This window comes from Corvus moneduloides, chromosome 1, assembly GCF_009650955.1.
Source record: "Corvus moneduloides isolate bCorMon1 chromosome 1, bCorMon1.pri, whole genome shotgun sequence".
Classification (NCBI taxonomy): Eukaryota; Metazoa; Chordata; class Aves; order Passeriformes; family Corvidae; genus Corvus; species Corvus moneduloides.
Window position 1 is genome coordinate 70,814,969 of NC_045476.1, and position 23,073 is coordinate 70,838,041.

Here is a 23,073-nt window from a genome sequence, read left to right on the forward strand (position 1 = left end):
CTGTGTGGGGAACTGACTAAAATCACTCCTGTGCTGGTCATGTAGGAGCTGGACAATTTTAAAACAAGCTTCCCTCTTTATGCATGCTAAGAATATTAAGGTAAGCTGTAAACGAAATTTTTTCTTCCACGTACGTGTCAAATGCAGCTACACTACACTTGCTCTGTAAATTCAAGTGCTGCTTTATTCACTTATTTTACTTATTTAGAACAATTTCCATATGGTGGACATGCCTTTAATGAAACTCATGACTCAGAAATACTTGTTGATGTAGTCAAACAACATCTATTGACATGAGTCACTGAAGTTAAATAAATGTCATTAAAAATGAGACGAAACAAAAGGCAAATATATATATATCTCCAGCAGAATGATAGTGATCATCACCATTTGATCAATCTTCCCTGTGAGTTATATCTGCAAGTTACTTTGAGGTAGCGCTAGAAAGAAGCTGTTGGTCCAAGAGCATCCCTGCAAAAAGAAACATTCATGGCTTAAGTACCATTCAACCTTTTTGAACCCTTTTCAGTCTTCACCATTTTTTAGCCTGTTTCTTTCTCCCTGTTCACTGACCGCAGGATCATTAGCCCCTCAAACCATGGTACTAAAGCTTTTCTGTTCAGAGAAGTGGAAAACAAAAACATTACTCTTCTTCAAGAAATTAGTGGGTTTTAGGTAAAGGCACTATCTATCACAGCTAGGTACAATGAAGAGTTTCTAAAACCAACACTAGATAGTCTTCAAAAAAACCCCTTCATCAGACTTTAAAAAACCCCACAACATTTCAGCTGGGTAAAACAGACAAAACACAACCAGACAAAGAGAAATAGCATGGTGTTGAAAACATTGCTCCCAATACTTTTTTTTCATGTTTCTACTGCAATCAGCTCTCTGTAGAACTGAGAGCAGGCATCTGTATGACGTACATGTTCAGGTCTTTGTGGAAGCTCGCTAATGCAGGTGGTAGTTGGACCAGCGCTGGAAGTTTCCTCAGTTAAAAGTCTCAGCAATGAATGCCAGCAGTTCTGATGCACTCACTTTTTCCCCAAATTTGTGCTTACACCAAAGTTTTTTCAGTGTGTCTTTACAGTAAAGAATGTGCACTGCACACAGTATCTTGATCCCATATATGCACTCCTAACTGAAAGCAGGATGGACTAGAAAGGCTCAGGAGACAGAAAACAAAGTCAGAGCGCTATTTAAAGCCGTATCACACGGGCTGCAATCAGCAGACTCCCTTCTTCACCTCACTTTTTTTCTATGCTGACTGGAAGAAAATATATTCCCCAACATTTCTCAGGTTTGCAGAACTAATGGCCCAACCAACCTCTTTAACTGCATTACATAAACAGTATTTTCACTATACAGGTACTTTACAGGCCAGAACAGAAGGTGCATGCATGTCTGAAAACAGTGTCTAATGCAGAGTGTGGAGACCTTGCTAACACGTAAAATCTGCATAAATATGACAACTACAGACTCTGAGGTTTATGTGCTGGGTAATACAGTGCTGATCTAAGTGAAATCACACAGCTACATGGGCTCCTCATTACATAGTTCACACATGGATCAACCTCCCAAAAGGCAAAAATCAGCAGATACTCCATAGTATTTTTATCAAGCCAATAACACACCCTTAGCATCTAATAACACAGTAAAAGGTTTCCACAAATTACTTGCTGCAGCTTAAGTATGGTGTTAGGTAATGCTATGCAAAGCAGGATATGCACTTCAAAGCAGGAAGCTTCCAGGTCTGTGCCTGGGTTATAATCTTGCATCTTGTGATGATGGTGCTTGCTAGATACAAAATCCTTTGCCTAGCAACTGATTTGTACTACCAAGCTCAGGCATCACAGCTGTGCACCACAACTGAAGTGAAATCAAATCCAGCATGGTTTTGAAAGTTTAGCACCCCCACATCCAAATTCAAGCATCCTGCATCTACTATCTTGAGTTTCCTCCCTTCTGCAATCCCCTGAAACAATTCTATACAGGCACACAACTAATTCCCTTTCCCATCCAGATTCTCTTTGCTTCATTTAGTCCATTTTCTGTCACATTCCCATTAATAATCTCCCTTCTATCACCTTCTGAAGACTGACCAGTTCCCACCAAGGAAACATTCACCTACAAAATCTCAGTTTTCAGCCACTTTGCAACTAGTTCTCTCCAAAGCAGAGAAACAGTTGCTAAGACTATGATAGAAATTCCGTGCCTAAATGAGGGGGTTTTGTTTTCTCTCCTTCTACATATGCAGTGCACAAAATCCAGGAAAATGAAGTTCCTATAGCACACCAAAAGACCTTTCTAGTTCAGAGCATCTGTATTTCATGGACAGGACTCCACAAAAAAAAAAAAAATCCTAGCTGAAATTAAACTGTGAAAAGAGGAGATTCTGGTGAGCAGGCAGAAGGGACCTGCTCTGCCAAGTCATCACTCTGCAATGCAGGTATTAGTTTCACATTTAAGAACAGCATATAGGTTATGACCACCACTTTAATGTAATTAAGTCATTAAAGGAAAAAAAAAAGAACTTACTCCTATCTGCCAGCCTAGCAATTATGGTTTAGACTGCCCCCAAAACACACATGGCAGTACCAAAGTGCCTCAAGTAGCTTTAGTAGCTTTCACATGTATTAGCTATATGATAATTTCTACCTTTTTCTCTTCAAAAAACATTCTTTTGTTTCCAGCCTGAATTTATTTTATTGTGTACAGTAAATAGTAACAGGAGCTTAAGCTGTCTCTATGACTGGAAAATATTTTATACGCTTTCAGATAAGAACAGTTTAGAGGAAAGCCACTCAGAAGTTGCTATCAAAGCGTAGCTTTCTTCATTGCCATCTCCCCTAACCACTTTTGACTTAAATACTGGAAACTGTCATCCTACTAAAATGTTATAAACCTCATCACTATGAAACATCTGAGCATGGAGACTGAACAAATAACAGATGTTTAGGATAGGGTGCAAGTTAGTTGAAGAGTATACCAGGACACTTTAATTCCAGATAGGTTTTTCTTCCTCCTTTATATCACAGGGTTTTCTCCAAGGATTTTTACGTATAAGAACATGTATTATATTACAACACTTTCTTTGCTGTAAAGCATCAGTTGAGAAGACTAACAAGAAGGGCAAAAATAAAACTATCAGTAGGTATCATCCTTAGTCTTTGGAATGTTTGCAGCTATGGCAGCTCAAAGTTTGCCCTTCTGTATGTTAAAACTGTACAGATAAAGCATGTTAGGAGCTTGTAAAAGATTGCCTAGGTATCTTGGAAGTGTGTGAGAGCTAGTTCTTGCTAGTGCTGATGCCCATACCAAAGACAGGTGAAATACCCCTACTGCCTCCTGCTAAATTCCACAAGCCAGAAGAGAAGGTGTTTCGCATCTGTAAGTAAAATCCCTTGCTGGCCAGTTTGCAGAAACAAAATTTTATTTACACAGGCAAGTCTATCTTTAGACCCCACTGAACTCTTTACATTTCTAGAATATTTACATGATTTCAAGATGCTCCAAGTGATGAATAAAACAAAACAAAGAAAGATTACAGAAACTGCCAAAAGCATAGCAAAAAAACCCCAACCTATCATTGTGCTTTAAAACTTATGATCTAGAGTAATGTAGAAGAAATGTAATTTTAGCACCTTGGTCTTAACGGTCATGCTATATAAGACACTTAAATAGCAGAGGGGATGTCAGAAGTGACCGTATCCAGAGGTTGCCAGTGACAATTCATGAGGGCATCATAGAGTTCTTCACTTGTCTCCATAAATTGTCTGTTCATTTCATCAACATCCAAGTACAGCTGCGGATCTGAAAATAAAGGCCTGGTAAGTACAAGTGTCAGAACTCAGGAGGTTTGCACATAAAAACCTGAAGTAAATGCCTAACAAAGTGTACTTCAGGTAAATGTAATGACTTAACAGACTTAATAATACATCTAGTAAGATGTTTATTTGCCAATTTCAACAAAGCTAACAAGTCCAGTTTCTTTTGGAATTAGTGTATTCAAATGCTAGGACTATACTGGTATTTCCACATGAAGCAGAGACTTAGGGATAATTAAAATTTCTGAACACTATTACAAGATACCTCTACTAATGAGTTTAACATGTAACAATCTTAGCAGAATCAATACAAAGATACAGTAAATTCTCCAGTAGATCATTTTGGAAGAATGAAGGCAAAGGAAAGAAGCCTACTGCAAAGTGTTGTTGATAATGTGCCATTCTACTTGACATGGTGTATACTATTAGCTTTAAAATCCTACCTCATCTTAGCTATAACCCATTCTTTATCCAGTAGTCACTGGCTTGTACTGTTAAAGGGCAGAAGCACAGCTAAATTCAAGCTGCAGTGATAGAATTATCATTACCTTCAGTTATTAGGTCATCATTGATTTCAGTCATAGCTGAAGCTTCCTAAAAAAAAAAAAAAAAAAGTGTTTAATCACAGTCAGTTTCAGAAAGCATCACAAATCCAAAGTAATTTTATGCTCCCAAAACATCCCCTCCTCCCACAACTATAAAATAAGCAGGAGCAGGTGATGTTTTGTTGGGGAAGTGTTTTTTGTGGGATGTTTGTTGCTTTTTAATGGTTTCGTTTTAGGGGTTTTCTTTTTGTTTGGTTTGTTAGTTTGTTTAGGTAGGGTTTTTTTGTTGTTTGGGGTTTTTTGGGGTGTGGCTTTTTTTTTGTTTTGGTGGGTTTTTTTGTTGTTTGGTTGGGGTTTTTTTAAGAAAACCATAGTATAGTTCTGCTTGGAAGGCACTTCTGGAAGTTGTAATTGATCAACTTGCTGACCTAGATATGATCATCTTACAACAATTCTTTATTTTGCTTAAAGCAAAGCACATCAGAAGAACAGGATGAGAGAAAGACTAAAAAATTTTGCTGTCAGAACTGTTATTTGATATACATGAACAAATATTACTGTATACATATCTAATTCTACAGATGCACTAAAGCACTTAAATCCAAAATGCTGAATATAACCTTCACACTTATCCGACTGCATGATTTCACCTTTAGGACTTCTCTGCTCTGATTTACACAACCCACACAACTTGCTATTTGGTTTTTTTTTTTTTACATTAACTGTTTTATTTTTACCTCAAAAACAGCTGGAGCCATAACTGCATCTCCTAAAGAGCAGTCTCCGACAGCTTGCATGCTATCATAGGGAGTATAGGAGCTGTAGTTGTAGTCAGCATAAGGATCATAATTCCACTGTGAATAGTAGTTCTGATAATCTTGATAATAATCATTATAGTTGTATGACTGGTACCGCTGGAATTCTGCTTTCAGTCTGAAACATGAGAAGTTATACACAGTTAAGAGTTTGAGAACAAAAAACTGTAAACCCCATGTTGAAGTTAAACAATTTTACACTTCCAAATAGGCAACTATTGAGAAAAGCTTCCTTGTATAAGTTTTAAATCACAGCACAATACCTCATGTTTATACAGAAGCAAATGCTCTCACCTTCACCAATGCCAGGAGTAATTATTTCTGTGAACGAACTCAAGAGAAATGTATCTATATTCAGTTTGAGTACTTTTGGTATCTGTATAAGCAAGCTGCTGATAAAAATGATTTATCAAGATCAGAGACCTTTACCAAGCACAGGTGTTTTAAAAGATGCTTTAAACATTTAATTAGCCCTTCCATCTTTTTTAATGTTTTGTTAATATTAAATCTTGTTATTTTCAGAAACAAGGGGTAAAGGCTGATTATCTGTTTCAGAGGAGCATCTGACACTGCCTGTCAATTTACCATGTCTACCTTCACTTTCTCAATTTTTGGTCCATGAACAGTTGCCAAAGCATAGCTGTCAGGTGAAGTCACTATCCAGAACAAAGCCAAAGCAGCAGAAAAATTACAAAACTCATTAGTTCTTAAGACCAAAGGGCCACGTGATTAGTTTTCACTGCTTTCCCTCTCCTGAGCAGATTTCTCCCAGGGACAACTTCAAGGTGGCTAATGACAAGTATCACTGAACAAGAATAACCTATACTAAAACAGAGATATACTACATGAAAAAGATTGGGATAAATCAGCTGCACATTCCAAGAAATCTCCTATGCTTAGGAATTTCCTCACTGATTACATACATACAAGCTAATTTTCTGTAGCACTTTGCTACAGAAAATTCAGATTGGGGCTTTTTGCCAAGAACACAAACTGAAAGAGCTCAGAAATTGTTTCCAGTGTAAGTGACTTAATGACAAACTATTCTGATGGCTGGATATTTGGATCCTGTGAGAGCACAGTACTCAGCCATCCAGAAACAGGTATAGATTAGTGGTGTGTATTTCAATGCCCACATTATATTTTTGCTTCATTACTGTGAAGCTACACATACATTCTAATAAATAGGTATTTTATTGTCTTACTACTGTAGTAAACAAATTATTTCATAATGTCTCAGTCTTCTGCTTCCAACTTCTCTCCTATATCCATCTCTGTAGAAAGAAAAATCTAAAAATACTGCTGACATTCTTCTGGATGGCAGAAGTGAGGAAAACTTTCTTTGAAACCTCATTTTCAAAGCAAGTTAGTCAAAGCAAATCTGGACAGTGCTCTCTTGGGTAAGAGCATTCCTGTTCCAAAGCAGTGTGGCAACATTGGCAAAATTATCCAGGAAAGAGAGGCAGGAGCTGTTATTTTTAGCCTTTTAACAGAACACACAAGCTAACCTCATGAATATATACTGAAATTGTTTTATAAAAAGTTCTATTTTTGTCTGTATTCTGGATCAAAGTTTATCAAATTTGGTATCAAGTCTCTAACTAGATTGTCTTCAATAACTGACTGAGAGAACTGAGCTGGCAGAAAAAAACCCCTCTCAAACCCAATCAATTTTAAATTTCCTGCTGCCTCAATCACTTGAGAAGCAAAGAGTAGTATTCTAAACAAACCGTTCAAGCAACATCTCCTTTGGATTCTTCCCCTCCAGACTCTTGTGTCTTTCCACTAAAGATACCCTTCTTCTGCCAGCCTACTTTAAAACCAACACTGTGCTACCTTGTCTAAGCCAAGGGGAAAGGCCTAGAAGAAAAGCTTCCTAGCATAAAAACAAACACTTGTTGTCCCTTCTACCTTCTTCAGGCTCAAACATGAAATACTTAAAAATGCATTCAGCTTCACTACTGTGAGCATTAAGGCTGGTCACAACAGCAGCTAAGCCTAACTTATACAGTCTGGCTAGACTTAAGAGTTGTATTTCCTCAGCAATCTTTAAAGAGGTTGATGAATCCAGGCAGTCAAAACATATGCTTCCTTGATTTTGGTTTTGCAGAGTGTACAGCCATTACAGCAAGGGCCACAGTCTTTACAAAGGCAGAGCTAAAAGAACCCAATTATTTAGAATTACCAATGTGATAATTTAGAATGTATCAATGCACAACTCATTTGTTACCTTTTAGAAATTCCTATGCTCAGCCGGATTCGTTTTCCCCCCAGACCTGGTGCATTCTGGCAGTCTTGCAGTGCCCTCATCTGATCACCTTGCTCACCAAATCTGACAAAGGCATACCCTCTACAATTTTCAAAAGGGAGAAAACAAATTCTAGTATTCATAACAGTTATAAAGCTAATGAATTCAACTTCTGTCTTCACAAAAACAGAAAATAGTAGCTACTATAGCTTCTACTACCTAAGCAACCCCTCTGGCATGTGCACATGCACAGAAGATGCTTTCACAAAATTAAAGACTTGGGCCAGAAGCAAAGAGCTTTGTTCATAGCATTAAAACACAACTTGCTGAAAGCCAGCAAAACAATACATGTTAACTGCTATCTGTGTAAGTAACCAGATTCCATATTTCTGCACTTACAGCAGTTAATGTATCAGTATTAACCCATTCCTACTGCTCTACAGCTCTAGCATTCTTTTTAAATTTGCTGTCTCAGATTTCCTTTTTTTTTTTTTTTTTTTTTAAAGTTTCTGGAACTAGTCCATTACAGACAGTGTTTTCTGAACAGCAAACTCACTCATCCCTGCTTCACTCACTGCCTGGCCAGTGCAACTTCTACTAAGCTTTATTTACTAATATTAGAAGTTCCATCTCCCAACCCCATAAGATTTGCTAGGCCTTACACTTTTCTTCCACATGTAAAAAGGGAATTATTTTGTCCTCAGTACTGCAGATGACTAAGAGGATACACTGCTGTAGGTAAGCACAGCAGCACAGATGTCCACACAGAGCTCTCCCTTCTCCCACCATCTAACTGCTTTCATGCAGATATGCATTCAGCTAAATTGAAGCTTAACACATTAACTTAAATCACATTAACTGCTAGAACTAACCATAAAGTTCTAGAACCACAAGGATCTATGCTGTTAAAAAATGCCAGAGACTAATCTCTCTTCCTGCCGCTGAAGAGAATTCAAAACTAGTTCAAATGCTAGTTCCTATGTATTACTCAGAGCAACAAACATACTGTCAGCATAAACACATTTTCACAGGCATTACCTGGAATATCCCAGCAGGTCTGTTGCTATTTTGCAGTCAATACATGAGGGGTACCTCTTTAGGAAATAGTCATAGAGCTGAAAATCATCTACTTCTGGAGTCAGCTCCCCAACAAATATCGAATAATCCGGTCTATAAAAAGGTAAGAGAACCATCGTTAAGTTCAAGAATAACACAGTTCATTTCAGTATTAAAGTACCTAACATACAAGCAAGTAGTTATTACTGGACAAATAAGGAGACTAAATATGAAGAGAGCATTAACTGCAAAACTCTGCTGAGCAGCGTACAGAACCACAGTGCCACCACTCCAGCAAGTTCTCAGTTTCTGAGTCCATTCTACCACTTTTGCAAGCATTTGAACAAAGACCCAAATTTATTAAAGAATCTTTTTAAAAGTTGGTTTTAAAAGGTCTCATTTGTTGTCTGAAGGGCAGGGCACTCAAAAATACCAAGAAAAAATATTAAGTTACAGCCATAATTCAAAAGAGCTAAGACTATTTTGACACCACATCTCAAGCAATTATGAGACAAACTAGGAAAAAATCTTCATTGTTCAAATGGCAATAAAATTCCATAAGCAATACTTAGTGTATAGGCACCAGTTGTGCCATTCCAGGATTTTTAAAATAATTGATGGCACTCACTAGTCATTAGCAATTTGAACAGGTAAGGGGTCAGAGCTTCTCCTTTGTAAAGGTCTTTACCTGGTTGTATTAGTACTACTAGGGACAAACTCTATTCTTCCTGGTTTTATTTTGTTCTTTTTCTTCCGTTTCTTCTGTGGTGTTCTCCACCAGCTGTAGGCCTGGAGACATTCTCTTTTTTTTGCCATCAAGTCCTGTAGGGAGAAAAAAAAAAATCGCCTTTATAGTATTTAGCCTCATTTACATTCCTCCCTCCCACTCCCCATCACCACAGGTGATTTCCCCATATTCACCTTGCCCTTGAAAGAAGCCTGGGGTCCCATTTCTCCCTCCGCCTCCCATGAGGGAAAGCAGCCTCTGGGGAAAACGCCTGGCAAAAATAACAGAGCCAAAGGATTGTATGAACAGCCATATTCCCCTGACTTGTCAAGCTGGCTAAAGGATTGACAGCTTCCTCTGGGAATTAGGGAAAAACCAGATAGCCCTTTGATGCTGGCCAATCCTAAATGTTAATTAGCTTCAGGACTGGACTGTGTTCCACTTGAGCTCCAGGATGCAAAAAGCCCTGCCGCAGCACAATCTGAGTGATGAAGAGGCAGGAAAACTGTCACTCTTGCCTAGAAGGGATGTCCACTGTCCCTATCTCCCCTCTCCTAGGAATTCTTCTTCTGTGAGATACCTCTCCTCAATACCCAGCAGTGAGTCACTCTCCCAGGCCAGGAACAATGACAAGAGGCCGATTAATGGAACGTAAGGAGAAAGCAGACCAGAAACAGGCACTAGCTTGGCTGAGGGAAAACTCGAACCCAGACGCAAGGCCAGGAAGAAAGAGGCATAAAAAGTGCCTCTTGGGAAAAAAAAAAAAAAAAAAAAAAAAAGAAAAAACCTAAAAACCCCCTAAAACCCCAAAAACCACAGTTCAAAAAGGAAGTGAGTGGGGCAACTACACAAAAGAGATGGGGAAACAGCCATATTAACACAGGTTGCCTCCTTCACTTAAGATTCTGAAGAACAAGGTCTTCCAAAAATAAGAATGATGTTCCACAGCATTTACTTACGCAGGCTTTAATGTTCTTCCTCTATAAGATCTCCACATGTACCTTATACAGAATGTTATGCGCAAGGTCCTTCAGAAGAACTCACGCTCAAATAATGCAAACTGCAAAGCTTAATGTAATAACCCCCAACCTGCTTGAGTTGACACAATTAAGTGTCCTGAGGACAGCCAGCAATTGCATTGCCGGAACAATCATAGGACTAAAAGAACACCGAACTCAGAGCAAGCTAGCTATTTCAGCTTCACATTTATTAGGAATTCGGAGTATGGTTCTGGAATCCATTTAGGCACTGCAAGCCTGTATTTCTGACTAAATCATCTTACCTGGCTTGCCATGGTTCAAACTGTCTTCTCTCTTTCTCAAACAGTATGACTGCACAGGTTCAGTTTATTGCACTCCTTCAGCTGAAAAAAATGTGGGGGAGAAAAAGAAGATGAAGGATTTTATCCTCAAGATTAATCACTTCCAAATATGTTCACCCCACCATATGCTCTAATGTTATTAATTCAGAGCTTTAGAAATTAAGTTCTGACTTGTCACTGCTAAAACAATGGAAATAAAAAGGATATATGGCCAATGGGATTATGATTAGATGTCATCTTCACTGTCCTAAACTGTAACAGAGAACGAAGTCTTCCCACCATTCAAAGCACTAGAAAATTTTAGAGATCTTTTAAGTCTCCTATACTTTACCCTTAATTCTGAAATACCTACATATAATAATCCAGTAATTCAGAAGATTCTAAAATAGTTAAAAACAAGGCAAAAGATACATGCTTCAGTATGTTTTGTACAATCCCCCTGGCTTCTTCCCCTTTTAGCCAAATTTAAATTTACTTGTACCACAAACTATGCAGCTGAAAACAAGCAGTGGTACTTCCCATGTGCTAAAAAATAGAAATAAAAGCAGAATGAAGGCACAATACAAGCAAACATGATCTTTCTCTGCACCTTTTCTCCTCCCTCTCTTGCCTTTTCCACATATATGTTTCACTCATTACCATCAAGTTAGCAACAGCAAATAACCTTTTACTGCCATCACTAAACCAGTGGACACACTTTCCTAAAGAGGTACATATCTTTGTTGATTCTGATATCCTTTCTTTAGGCTTTTTCCCCTAGTCATCCAACAAATATAAATCAGTGCAAAAACCAGTTTGATTTGCAAAATATTCTGCATTTACTTTCACACACAAGTGTTCCTTCACCACTACTGATTTTTTTATATCTGGTGTTACTCCTTCTATGCAGATACTTGATTGCTGAAGTTCTAATTCCCATTTCTATGCAAGAATTTATGTAATGTTTTACATCTTGGCTGATCAAATCCACAGCCACATAATGCAATAAACACAGAGCATCTACACTACCTTAAAGGCTCGGCTGCAGAACAGAGCAGTTCAGAGCACTACTTCTGAAATGGATTACACTAACTTGACACAGGATAGCCATAAACCATAATTACAGCATCCATGCATGGTGCTATTCAGAGTAACTATGGACTTCATCCCCACAGCCATTCTGAAGCCAAGAAAAGAGCCAAGTACAAACAAGCCCTTAAAATACAGGCATATACTTGTAAGGTTAGCATATGCTAAACTGAGAATGAGCTTACTGAAAAAAATTGTATTCATTATAAAAATTATCAGCAGCAACTTTTTCCTGTTAAAAGTTGTCAATAATAACGCAAACATCCATGTAACAACATTCCTCTAACATTCGTTTTTAACAAAAGGAACCATAAATTCTTCCATGCTTTCAACACCGCAATACTGATTTTTGAATTCACAGTAACTTCTTTTAAACTTACCACTTCTCCCTCGTGCAGACCCAAGGGAAGATGGCAGTCTCGTTGCAATAGGCTGTCAGGAGGCAAGTGATGCAACTGCTTCTCGGTCAGTTATCACCGACGTTTATGCAAAACTGGTTTCGTATGCCTCCCTGTCCGATCTTGACCTTTTCACTACAAAACAAAAACATTTTAAAAACAATTAAAACAGCATGTATTAAGATAATACATTTTTTTACATTTGCGTTAACTGTATCTACAGTCACAGCTAGCTTTCATTTAAAGCAATGAGGCAGCTTCAACCTCCAGAATTCAAACACATCCTTAATTGGATTACACACACATCATAGCACCTTTTAATTTTATTCCACGTTTTTTGCATTATTTCGTTTACACGGGCAAAAAGGTGGGCAAAGCTGTTCACGGCCTGAATCGGCCGTGCAAACACCGCTCACCCAGGCAGCGAGCAACCCCCCTTCCCCTTCAGCACTAATTTCGCTCACACGAGGCGCTGGGTCAGGGCACCGGGATGAGGGAGTCGCCCAGAGCTCTTGGGGCCGGCGCGGTGACCCTGGCCGAGCCCAGGCCCGAGCCGTGACGCATTTCTTTAACCGAGCCACTCGGCACGACGGATGAGCCCGACCACAAGTGCGCCCCGCCCGGCCGCGGCCCTCCGCAAGCAGCCACACTGGCGCCGGGGCCGCGCTTCCCGCTTATTGTACTACGCGAGAAAAAAATTAAGTAATAAAAAAATATAAAAGGACCCGACGAAATAGCAATAAAAGTCGGCGGGGCCCGGGGCTGGTTCCCTGGGGCCTCGGCCCAAGCGCCGCCGGGGCCTCCCCGCCCCGCGTGCCCTGAGGGAGGCGGGGGCCCCGCGGGAAGGGAACGGCTCGAACACCCCAGCCTATCCCACCCCACCCCGCTCCCAATATATAGGTTCGCGCCCCTTTCCCCCGCTGGCAGGCCCCGATCCCGGCCACCGCTTCCCCCCCTCCCTCGCGATCCCGGCACTAACGCCTCTCGGCCGCCCCGCCGCCATCACCGCCAGCGCCGCTTCCGCCCCACGAGGCCCCCCCTGCGCGGGCTGCCCCGCGCGCAGCCTGAGCCCTCGTCGCTCCCTCCGGCGCTTCCCGCTCCGCGGCGGCTCCCACAGGATTCTCCTCACCCGCAGGGAACGGGCGCTGCCGGGCGCCACACGCGGGGCCAGCGCGGAGCGGCGCAGGCAGCGCGGCGGACGGGCGGAAGAGCCGGCAGGAGCCCCGGGGCGGCGCCGTGCGGTGGCGGATGGAGCTGGTGGCGGGGTGCTACGAACAGGTGCTGCTGGGGTTCGCCACGCGGCCCGGCCAGGTAACGGGAATGGGGGGAGTAGGGAGGAGGGAGCGGAGAAGCATAGAATCACAGAACGGTTTGGGTTGGAAGGGAGCTTAGAGGCCATATAGTTCCAACCCCCTTCCATGGGCAGGGACACCTTCCACGAGACCAGCGTGTTCAGAGCCCTATCCAGCCCGGCCTTGAACACCTCCATGGAAGCGTGTGAGGGAAATGCCCGGCGCGCCCCGGCACTCACCGTCTCGCCCGCCCGTAGCCGCGGTTCCGGGCGCCGCCGGGGCTCTTAAAGCGCGTTGCGGGGGCGGGGCGGCCTCTCCCGCAGCTTCTGCCGCCAGGCTCGGCCCCCTCGCTGTCCCGAAGGGCTCCCGGGAGCTGCGGAGCCTCTGGGCAGCCACGAGGGCGTGCGGGGCTGCGGTGCGAGGTCGCTCCTCCCGACGCGGCGCTGAGGATGGAGAGCTGCGCGGGGGATGGATAGAACGTGGTCGGGGGGCTGGGGCCAGGTGGAAGGCGTGTCTCCTGCCGTGATGGAAAACGAGAGAATCCTCCTCTCTTGCCCTTGGGATTTATTCCTGTGCAGACACTTTTTCACAGACAGCTTCGTCTAAGCACAGCACTGATTACAAGGGGAGGTTTGCACGCTTAAATCCTTTTGACTAATCTCCTAACAACACATTAACTTAATAAGATCCCATTATGCTTATATCTAGATATAATTCCTCCCCCTGTACTCAGCACTGAGGAGGCCACACCTCGAGTGCTGTGTTCAGTTCTGGGCCCCTCAATTCAAAAAAGACATTGAGATGCTGGAGCAGGTCCAGAGAAAGGCAATGCAACTGCTGAAGGGTCTGGAACGGAAGTCCTGTGAGGAGTGACTGAGGGAGCTGGGGGTGTTTAGTCTGGAGAAAAGGAGGCTTAGGGTGGACCTTACCACTCTCTACAGCTGCCTGAAAAGAGGGTGAAGCCAGGTGAGGGTTGGCCTCTTCTCCCAGTCAGCAAGCAACAGGGCAAGATGACATGGTCTCATGCTGTGCTAGGGGAGGTTTAGGTTGGACATTAGGAAGAATTTCTTCACAGAAAGGATGATTACACATTGAAATGGGCTGCCCAGGGAGGTGGTGAAGTCACTGTACCTGGAGGTGTTTAAGGAAAGACTTGATGTGGCACTCAGTGCCATGGTCTGGTTGACAAGGTGGTGTTCAGTTGTAGGTTGGACATGATGATCTCAGAGGTCTTTTCCAACCTAATTGATTCTGTGATTCTGATTTTTACACATATACTTTTTCAGGTTTTGCTTTTAAAAAATAAAATTACAGGACAATGAAGTGGAAGCTTACTATGGTAAGCTTGAGAAAGACCTGTTTGTTTTGCGTTTCATTTACAGTCCTGGACAGTCGTCCCTGATTTTACACATCATGCCCACTCTGCCTCATTGTCAGCAGTAGCAGTGAATAACAGATATGTGGTCACTGGGAGCAGAGATGAGACAATCCAAATCTATGACATGAAAAAGAAGATAGAACATGGGGCGCTGCTACAGCACAATGGTAAGGGAGCTTTTCTTTGTAAAAAACATTAATGACAAAAAATTGTAGCTGAAAAACCAGTCCTTGCCAGAAGAAGAAAACTGATTTTTTTTTTTTTCTAATAAGACTGTAATAGTGGTGCTGTTGCAGCCAGGATGGTGTGATGATACAAACAAGGTAAGCTTTTGAGCATAAAAGTAAAAGAAATTATTTTGGTATTAGCCAAAAAATATTGCTGCTGATTTCAATTATTTATAGTTTTATCTGGTTAAGAAGTTATGACCCACAAATGGCTTTTGTGCCATTTTTCTTCTATCAGGACAGTTTATCAAGACCATGCCTACTCCCAGCTACTTTCTTTCCCATTGTCCTTGTCCTGTCACAAGTGTACATGAGCCACACAAAAGAGAGAGTTTGCATGTGAGAGCAGGCTGCTGCTGCCAGATGAGTTAACCTGGTACATTTCCCCCTGTATGTGCTGCCTGAATTACAACTGCAAAGTACATGTTAAAGTCACAAAATAGTTTGGGTTGGAAAGCACCTTTTAAAGGTCATCTTGTCCAACCCCACTGAGTGAGCACGGACATCTTCAATCAGATCAGGTTACACAAAGCCCCATCCAATCTGGCCCTGAATGTTTCCAAGGACAGAGTATCAACCACCTTTCTGGGCAACTGTTTCAGTGTATCACTGCTGTCCTTGTAAAAACACTTCTTCCTTACATCTAATCTTAACTGACCCTCTTTAATCTAATGTGGATGATAAAAAGCAGGAGCAGAGGAATTTTCCAGCTGTCTTTGCATTTTGGGAAGGTTTTCTTTCTCATACTGCTAGCTGAGAAACAGCTGCTGATGGTTTTGTAAACTAACTCTCTATTATTACCGCAGTCCTAGGGTATATCACTGTGTCCCGCAGCCGTAGGGAGGAGGAGGAGAGAAGATCCAGCAGGCAGGAATTGTGCAGCAAGATTGATTTATTTAATTATTTTACAAACTCTTTTATAGACTTTTTTCTTCATAGTCTAATTGGACAAAGGATCAGCCACCCCTTGGGGTGATTGGCTAAAATCCTAAAACATCCATTGTCAAAATATTTTTCTACTATACTATAAGCAAGACTTTTCAAGGCTGCAGGTGTTTCGTTGTTTACATAACTCTGCTACCTCTTCTGTGAGAGAGAAAAGTCTCTCACGGACTTAGAAAATAGCAAGAAAATCCTTGCTAGCAGCATTTTTGTATCTACACTCTATCTTGCACCTGCATGATTTTGTTACGGTTCACTAGAGAAAATATTTTGAATGGGTGTTAGAGAACCTCAGCCAATCCCCCTAGTGGGTGGCTGGTCAAGCGACCAATCATATCATGCTCTCTTACGTACAAAGATATAAAACCTAGCTTGTATTTAATAAAATAATTCTATTTTCTCCTTGGACTTATATCATGATTCTGGCAGTTTCTTGGTGCAACAGCGACAATCTAAAACCATTACCCCTTGTCCTATCACAACAGACCCTGCTAAAAAGCTTGTCCCTATCTTTCTTACAATCCCCCTTCAAGTACTGGAAGGCCACACTAAGGTCTTCCTGTGGCCTTCTCCCAGCTGAACAATCCCAATTCTTTCAGCCTTTCCTCATAGGAGAGGTGTTCCATCTCTCTGGTCATCTTTATGGCCCTTCTTTGTTCATGCTTCAACAGGTCCACGTCATTCTTATGTTGGGGACCTGTTGGAGCTGGATGCAGTGTTCCAGGTGGGGTCTCACCAGAGCAGAGTAGAGGGGCAGATTCCCCTCCCTTGCCCTGCTGCCCACGCTGCCTTTGATGCAGCCCAGGACACATTTGGCTTTCTAGGCTGGAAGTGCACATTGCTGGGTCATGTCCAGCCTCTCATCCATCAGCAAGCCTAAGTCCCTCTTGGCAGAGCTGCCCTCAATCTGTCCATCCCCCAGCCTGTGCTGATACCAGTTTGCACTGTGCTTTGTGGAACTTCAAGGTTCCCATGGCCCACTACTTGAACTTGTCCAAGTCCCTTTGGATGGCATCCCGTCCCTCACCACTTACAGAGGTTGGCGTCATCTGCAAACTTGCTAAGGGTGCACCCTTTTTCTATATCATTGGTACAGTCATCAGTTAATGGCTGTCCAAATAAATCTGTTTGTAGCTTAGCATTGATTAACCAAAAAGATCCAGGAGTTAGACTGAGCATGGTAGCTGCATTTAACTGACATATGATAAATCTGGTGATTATGGGAAAGTAGCATGTGCAGTAAATTCAGCTGTGTGTCAGGAGCAGGGCTGTGATGTGGGAGCATTCCTATCACTGATAAGAGCTCTCTGTCATCTCTGCCACAGTGTTTGAGTACTGCTGTGTCAGAAAACAGACCAGATGGAGTTCAGATGTGTGGGTAAAGGGTGGCTGATAGAGCACATCAGACTATCGAATACAGCAAGAAAGTTTGAGGGTTTTTTTAAGAAATACTTAGGAAATAGTTTAGATTTTCCCAAGGTTAGGGTAGTAGCTGGCATGCCATGATGGAAGAAGTTTTTCTGTTAAGTTGTACATTCTCTGTTAATTTGTGCGATAACTGTTCGGTGTGTACAACATTGTTAATTGTATTTCTAGGCACAATAACTTGTTTGGAGTTCTATGGTACTGCACATCTACTGAGTGGGGCGGAAGATGGACTCATTTGTATCTGGAACACAAAGAGATGGGAATGCCTGAAATCCATTAAGGCACATAAGTGAGTTGCTTAAATCTTCATATTCATGTACGTTTTCATGTCTGTTTTCCTTGTAAATAATAGATGTGACTAATGTTTTGTTTTTATCAGAGGACATGTGGCATCTCTTTCTATTCATCCTTCTGGGAAATTAGCTTTGTCAGTCGGAACAGATAAAACATTAAGGTGAGTGAACAGATAAAACATTAAGGTGAGTCAAAACTGATGAAGGAATGCTGAGAATCTTAATTCAGTAACTGTTAATCAGTGTTATAAGCAACAATTCTGTGTTGGGACTAGGCCATGCAACACTGGTAAAATATATTTGTTATCAAATGGTTCAAAGATCCATTGGTTGTCTTTTGAAGTTCTAAGTGCCAGCAATATTTTAAAGTCTCTTAAGAGCAGTTTCTGCTGTTCATACCTTCTTCTTGTGAACTCTGACTCTTCACAAATCGCTTGTAAATGTATAAATATGTTTGCATTTTGGAACACAATTTGCTTAAACTTTTGAAAAATGCCAGGTTTTGTTTAGTGTGATTTTTCACTTGGAGGGTTTCCATGTTGCTGTAGATACATGTTTTAGACATATGAAATTCTTTTTCAACAGCACAAATTGCTATTTGGCTCCTTTGGGCTCAGTATTGCAAATGGTGGTTTAGAAAATAAATAACACAAGTTCAACATTATAGCGTGCAAGCAATATATATGAACTCATCATTTTCTCTTACATTAAGAAAGCAGAAAAATGCATAGAGAGGCTTAAAAGCTTCCTTTGGGTGCCTCATGTCAGCAGATTGTACTTCAGTTTTGCTGTGCTGTTTTTAACCAGAATGCACATTACCTGTTGTTGTCTTTCAGAACTTGGAATCTTGTTGAAGGACGATCAGCCTTTATCAAAAACCTGAAGCAAAGTGAGTTTATCAATTTAAATCCGCTAATTAAGTGGAATTTGATAGTTTTATTTTTCGTGTAAAGAAAAGTTGACTTAATTAATCGAGTCCGTTAATTGCAAACTTACATAATATCTTTTTTACACATGCAGGCAAGCATCTGTAAGCTTATGTCCTTAATAATAATCACTTAGCAAAAGGAAAACATAGAACCACTAAAGTAAATACTTTTCCCCCTTGAAATTTGAGATCAGGACATTTAAATAAATGTGTTTTAGTTTGTTTTTCTTTACACTATTCTGATAATCAGAAATAAACATTTAAGAGTATAGCTGTTTATTCTAGTTTATTTGATTTTTCACTGAATATTTTCGTAAATCTAGGTAGAAAACAGTGTCTAGCAGCTTCTAAAGATTCTTACTTTTAGATTCTCTGTATCAATGTATACAGATGCACACATAATTAAATGGTCCCCTGATGGAGAGAAGTATGTGACTGTGATAACAAACAAAGTGGATATCTACAGACTTGACACAGCTTCAATCACTGGCACCATTACAACAGAGAAGAGGATTTCTTCACTTAGATTTATTACAGTAAGTACAAAAATGAGAGGTATTGGGAAATTAACTGGTTTGAAACACATGAAATTAATCACACTTGCATTTCTTTTTTCCCCATTCCAAGGATTCTATCCTTGCCATAGCTGGAGATGATGAAATGATTAGGTTCTACAGCTGTGACTCTCAAAAATGCCTGTGTGAATTCAAAGCTCATGAAAACAGGTATTCTATATTTGTTTACTATTTAAATATTTATGGCAATGCTGAGTCCTCTCTGAAGTTCAATGGCTTGTAATGTTCAGCATATTTTGCTTTTGTTTTAGTATAGAAAGTGAATTTATTTATGTGCTAAATTCCAAACAGACTTGTTTGCTTTTAGTATGAGCACAAGTACTGTGCTGTCCATGCATGCTACAAAAACAACAGGGTACAGAATTAAGACTATTACTGTTCTAAATCTGTGTGTGTGTGTGTTTGTGTGTGTGTGTCTAACCAGTCTTTTTTGACTCTGACTCTTTAGAATGCTTCAAAAAAACAAACCAGTTTTCAGTTCAAACAATAGGAGTGTAATCACGTATTCTCTGTTTTTGAATACCAAATATTTGTCCGAATGTTGCTTTGAATTCATCAAAACACAAAAGCATTAGCAGTAATGTCACTGATGTGTCTAATAGTATATGCTTTAAAGTATTGAAGAGTTCTGAGCAAATGTTTCAGTGTATTACTGCTGTCCTTGTAAAGAACAAATGTTTCCAATATAAAACATTGTAGCAAATGTTTCTAATATAAGTGACAGCACTCAAAGCTGATCACTGTTCCAAGGTCCTGCTTGTCACTTCGGGGTTTTCTGTTCAAACTCATTTTTTAGACTGTTGCCTATTCATCTTTAATTTCTCTCAGCTTACTGTTCTGAAGTGTAATATAAAAATGTATTACTTTTTACAGAATAAAAGATATTTATAGTTTTGAAAGAGAAGGACAGCATGTTATTGTTACTGCATCCAGTGACGGTTACATTAAAATGTGGAATCTGGATCTTGATAAGGTTGGTGTATTAAACTGCTTTCCTACATTTAAGAAAAGTATCAGAGAACCAAAATTTGCAGACAGTTCTGTTGTAAGAGTTAATTATAAATGACTGAGGAAATTTTACTTGAAATGTGAATGTCTTGATCTTCTTCCATGTTACATTCAGTGGAGATTTATGTGTAAGCACATATATTTATGCACTTGTATATTTTTTTATCTTTGTACTTTTCTTTTTTTAAACAAACTATAAAGTATGATGATATTATGAGATCTCATCTCCATTTTATGTAAAGTCATGCTTCCCATCAGACTTAGCCAGGCTTATGACTATCTAATCAGTTATGTATGTTATGACTATCTAATTAGTTCAGGACTGCTGTGAGGTTTTGTAATGTGGATGACTGTTGCTACTCTTAAAAACACGAAGTCTGTGGTTTGGGTGGGGGAAGATGGTTGTTCATGTAAGGGGAGGAACTTATCCTTTGGAAAAATTCAAATACATTAATGTACTGGGTACTTGTATTTCCTGTATTTTCAAACAGTTCTGAGTAACACAGTTCAACAAGGAATCATGTCTTATCTTTAAAGTTTCTTTTGTTTAATGTCTCCTCTTAAAATCAGAAATAGATTTTTATAATTTATTGCCTAGTTACAAAGGATCTACTATATTTTATGATAAGCATCTTGGATAGTTCAAATAATTATTTCTCAACTTATATACTCTTCATATCTGAATTTGCATGTTTTTAATGTCATCCACTCTGATTATTTTTATACTTGTAAGTGCAGGAGTGATCTCCCTCTTTTCCCTACACCTTACATTTCTGTTCTCCTTGTACAGAATTGACAGAGTGATTGGGGAACTCTTTACCTTTCTGTGTAACATTGTATTTATTTTGACAAATATGAGATTTCCTTTCCTTGCAGGCAAAGTTTTGTATCACTGTGTGGGCTGCTCTGTGCAGCTCTGAGGGGTGGAATATTCTAATACAGTAGTTTCCAGTGGGTTGATGCTGTTAACATTGCACATGTGTTTGTGACACTTTTTCCCATGATATCTGTAATAGAATATTTGTATTCCAAGAGCTGAGTGATACAGTTGCCTATCAATGAAGTGAAGGTGGGCAGTAAGATGCTTTCTGACTTCAAATACAGTAAATTTAAACAGAAATAAAATAAGGTTTAAATAATACTCTTTTATGTTTTCTTCAGATTAAAGATGGGCCATCTTTACTGTGTGAAGTCAATACCAAAGCTAGGCTGACATGTCTTGCAGTATGGCTTGACCGAGCTTCAGAAATGAAAGAAAATTCTGATAAAACTGCAACATCATCTCAAGGTAACAAAAGTGTTCATGTTTTGAATTGTTAATGTGACTGTGAAGTGGAATACACCAAGTGGGAGGTTTCTACTATATCCATTGGAAAACATTCTGGTATTTTGAAGAAATGGGGATATGACACTGGCAAGTGATACAGGTACACTTACCGATCTGATAGTGTCTCAAGCCCGTATGTTTGTGGGAGAGAAGAGAACATAAGCCTCTTTTCACTTTTATTAAAGTTTTCTTTCTGTTTACTGGAGTAACATACTGAGGAAGCCACTGCAAAGCTTTTGAGACAGATAAGAAAATAAACAGTTGATAGAACTGCATGTCTTGTCTTCCTATAAACGAAATTAGGTCTGAGGCTATTGTAGCTGAGCAAACTTACAAAGTTTATCTCAGATCTGTTTGGGTTTTCTGCTGTTGTTTTTCCTGCATTGTAATCTGTTTACATACTTGATCTTTATAGATCTTAATTTCACAGGCAAAACTAGCATAAATGGCACTTTCCACTGTAAAATAAAAAGCTATTTATAACCTTTTTTTAAATGAGCTACAAATAAGTCTCTGTGTCATTTAGACTACAAAGACCAGACATAAAGTTCAATGTGAATAATTCCTTGCTTTTTTTCAGAAACAGAAGATGAAAAATCATCAACAGCCAGGAGAAACAAAGATTTTTGGACTAGTGGACGGGTTAAAGCAGCAAAAAGAAAGAGAAAAATTATTCCAAGGAAACAAAAGTTGGAAGCTCCAGTGCAAAAGAAGAAAAAGAAACAGAATAGCTCGGCATGAAGGCAGCTACTTTCTCTCCTGTATAAAAAGTAAATGCTGGTGTTGCCCTAGTTTTTATAAGAATGTAAACCCTAACAGGACATATACCTCTGACCTGATGTGTTGTTTAAAAGCAACTAGTGTTTTTACCCTAATAAATTGACTGATCATTCTGGGAACTTTCTGTAAGTGAACAAAGCAAAAATAAATTCATAATATGTAATGTTTATATTTTTATACTTACAATACCATACACTTTTTAACTGGCTCTGAAAAAGACAGCTAAAATAATAAAAACAGCTGCATCTCAGTTACATTTTTGTCTCACTTAAATGCATATTAAAAACGTACATTTTCTCAGTGTTGAAAATGTCACTGTTCATTTGACTCAAGGTATGATCTGTCTTTGTTCTGCATTTCTTTTCCTACTGTAAGAAAGAACATGTTAAAATTACTTAAAATGATCACATTCCATTCATACACTCAGGGAAAACTGTAATTTCTAGTTCTTGATGTGGACTTATATATGGACTTTAAAAGCACAGTGTTTGGCTTTTTTACTGTGTTCATACTCAAATATATTTAAGTTTTTTAAAAGTCTTTGCACCACTGTTCACATGACTGAAACATTTTGTTCGGAATATGATACATAATTTTAGGTGAAAGAGTTTATATCGATAAGGTTTTACCTTTTCTTCCCCCTTTCCATTGTATTTTTTCCAAGTCCTTGATCTGAGCCATGTTGTTAAAAAAGAATTATATAACATTTGAAATGTTTGCCACGCTGATAAATGTCACCTATCTGTTTGTTTGCACTTAAACAAAAAGTGAATTCCTGACCTTCTCAGTCAGTGGGAACAGGAGTTTATCCTAAGCCTTATTACAAATATGCAGTGGGAAAAACAAAGTTGAGCTGGTGAGAACAAGGTCAAAGAGCTGTACTAAATGTT

The 23,073-nt window shown here is 39.8% G+C and overlaps 2 protein-coding genes across 6 annotated transcripts; one reads left to right on the plus strand and one right to left on the minus strand.

Annotated features, from left to right (window-relative positions):
• Nucleotides 1-158: 158 nt before the first annotated feature.
• Nucleotides 159-13,660, minus strand: LOC116446782 (tRNA selenocysteine 1-associated protein 1-like). Of its 5 annotated transcripts, XM_032115172.1 has the most exons (11): nucleotides 12,985-13,038; nucleotides 11,988-12,140; nucleotides 10,501-10,581; nucleotides 9,413-9,489; nucleotides 9,180-9,313; nucleotides 8,474-8,605; nucleotides 7,418-7,537; nucleotides 5,110-5,305; nucleotides 4,376-4,421; nucleotides 3,645-3,813; nucleotides 159-471 (listed from the first exon to the last, which is right to left on the minus strand). In XM_032115172.1, exons 4-10 carry the CDS (start codon nucleotides 9,440-9,442, stop codon nucleotides 3,677-3,679), a joined length of 795 nt encoding a protein of 264 aa, XP_031971063.1. In that variant the 5' UTR covers nucleotides 9,443-9,489; nucleotides 10,501-10,581; nucleotides 11,988-12,140; nucleotides 12,985-13,038; the 3' UTR covers nucleotides 159-471; nucleotides 3,645-3,676. The 5 variants fall into 5 exon arrangements, with proteins under 5 accessions (XP_031971063.1, XP_031971055.1, XP_031971071.1 ...); XM_032115164.1 differs by lacking the exon at nucleotides 12,985-13,038 and adding an exon at nucleotides 13,537-13,660 and having other exon boundaries at nucleotides 163-3,813; XM_032115180.1 differs by lacking the exon at nucleotides 9,413-9,489 and having other exon boundaries at nucleotides 163-3,813.
• On the plus strand, nucleotides 12,975-22,729 carry PAK1IP1 (PAK1 interacting protein 1). The gene is made up of 10 exons (XM_032115152.1): nucleotides 12,975-13,316; nucleotides 14,680-14,842; nucleotides 17,441-17,561; nucleotides 17,652-17,726; nucleotides 18,402-18,454; nucleotides 18,884-19,029; nucleotides 19,121-19,218; nucleotides 19,942-20,041; nucleotides 21,238-21,364; nucleotides 21,984-22,729. Exons 1-10 carry the CDS (start codon nucleotides 13,254-13,256, stop codon nucleotides 22,142-22,144), a joined length of 1,107 nt encoding a protein of 368 aa, XP_031971043.1. The 5' UTR covers nucleotides 12,975-13,253; the 3' UTR covers nucleotides 22,145-22,729.
• Nucleotides 22,730-23,073: the final 344 nt, after the last annotated feature.

Coding starts and splice junctions, on each gene's coding strand:
- LOC116446782 (XM_032115172.1), bottom strand. CDS start 9,442: ATGGGACCCCAGGCTTCTTTCAAGGGCAAG. Junction 9,314..9,412: donor AGGCTTCTTTCAAGGGCAAG/GTGAATATGGGG, acceptor TTCTCCCTACAG/GACTTGATGGCAAAAAAAAG. Junction 3,814..4,375: donor TGATGACCTAATAACTGAAG/GTAATGATAATT, acceptor CTTTATTTTCAG/ATCCGCAGCTGTACTTGGAT.
- PAK1IP1 (XM_032115152.1), top strand. CDS start 13,254: ATGGAGCTGGTGGCGGGGTGCTACGAACAGGTGCTGCTGGGGTTCGCC. Junction 13,317..14,679: donor TCGCCACGCGGCCCGGCCAG/GTAACGGGAATG, acceptor TTTCATTTACAG/TCCTGGACAGTCGTCCCTGA. Junction 14,843..17,440: donor GGCGCTGCTACAGCACAATG/GTAAGGGAGCTT, acceptor TTGTATTTCTAG/GCACAATAACTTGTTTGGAG.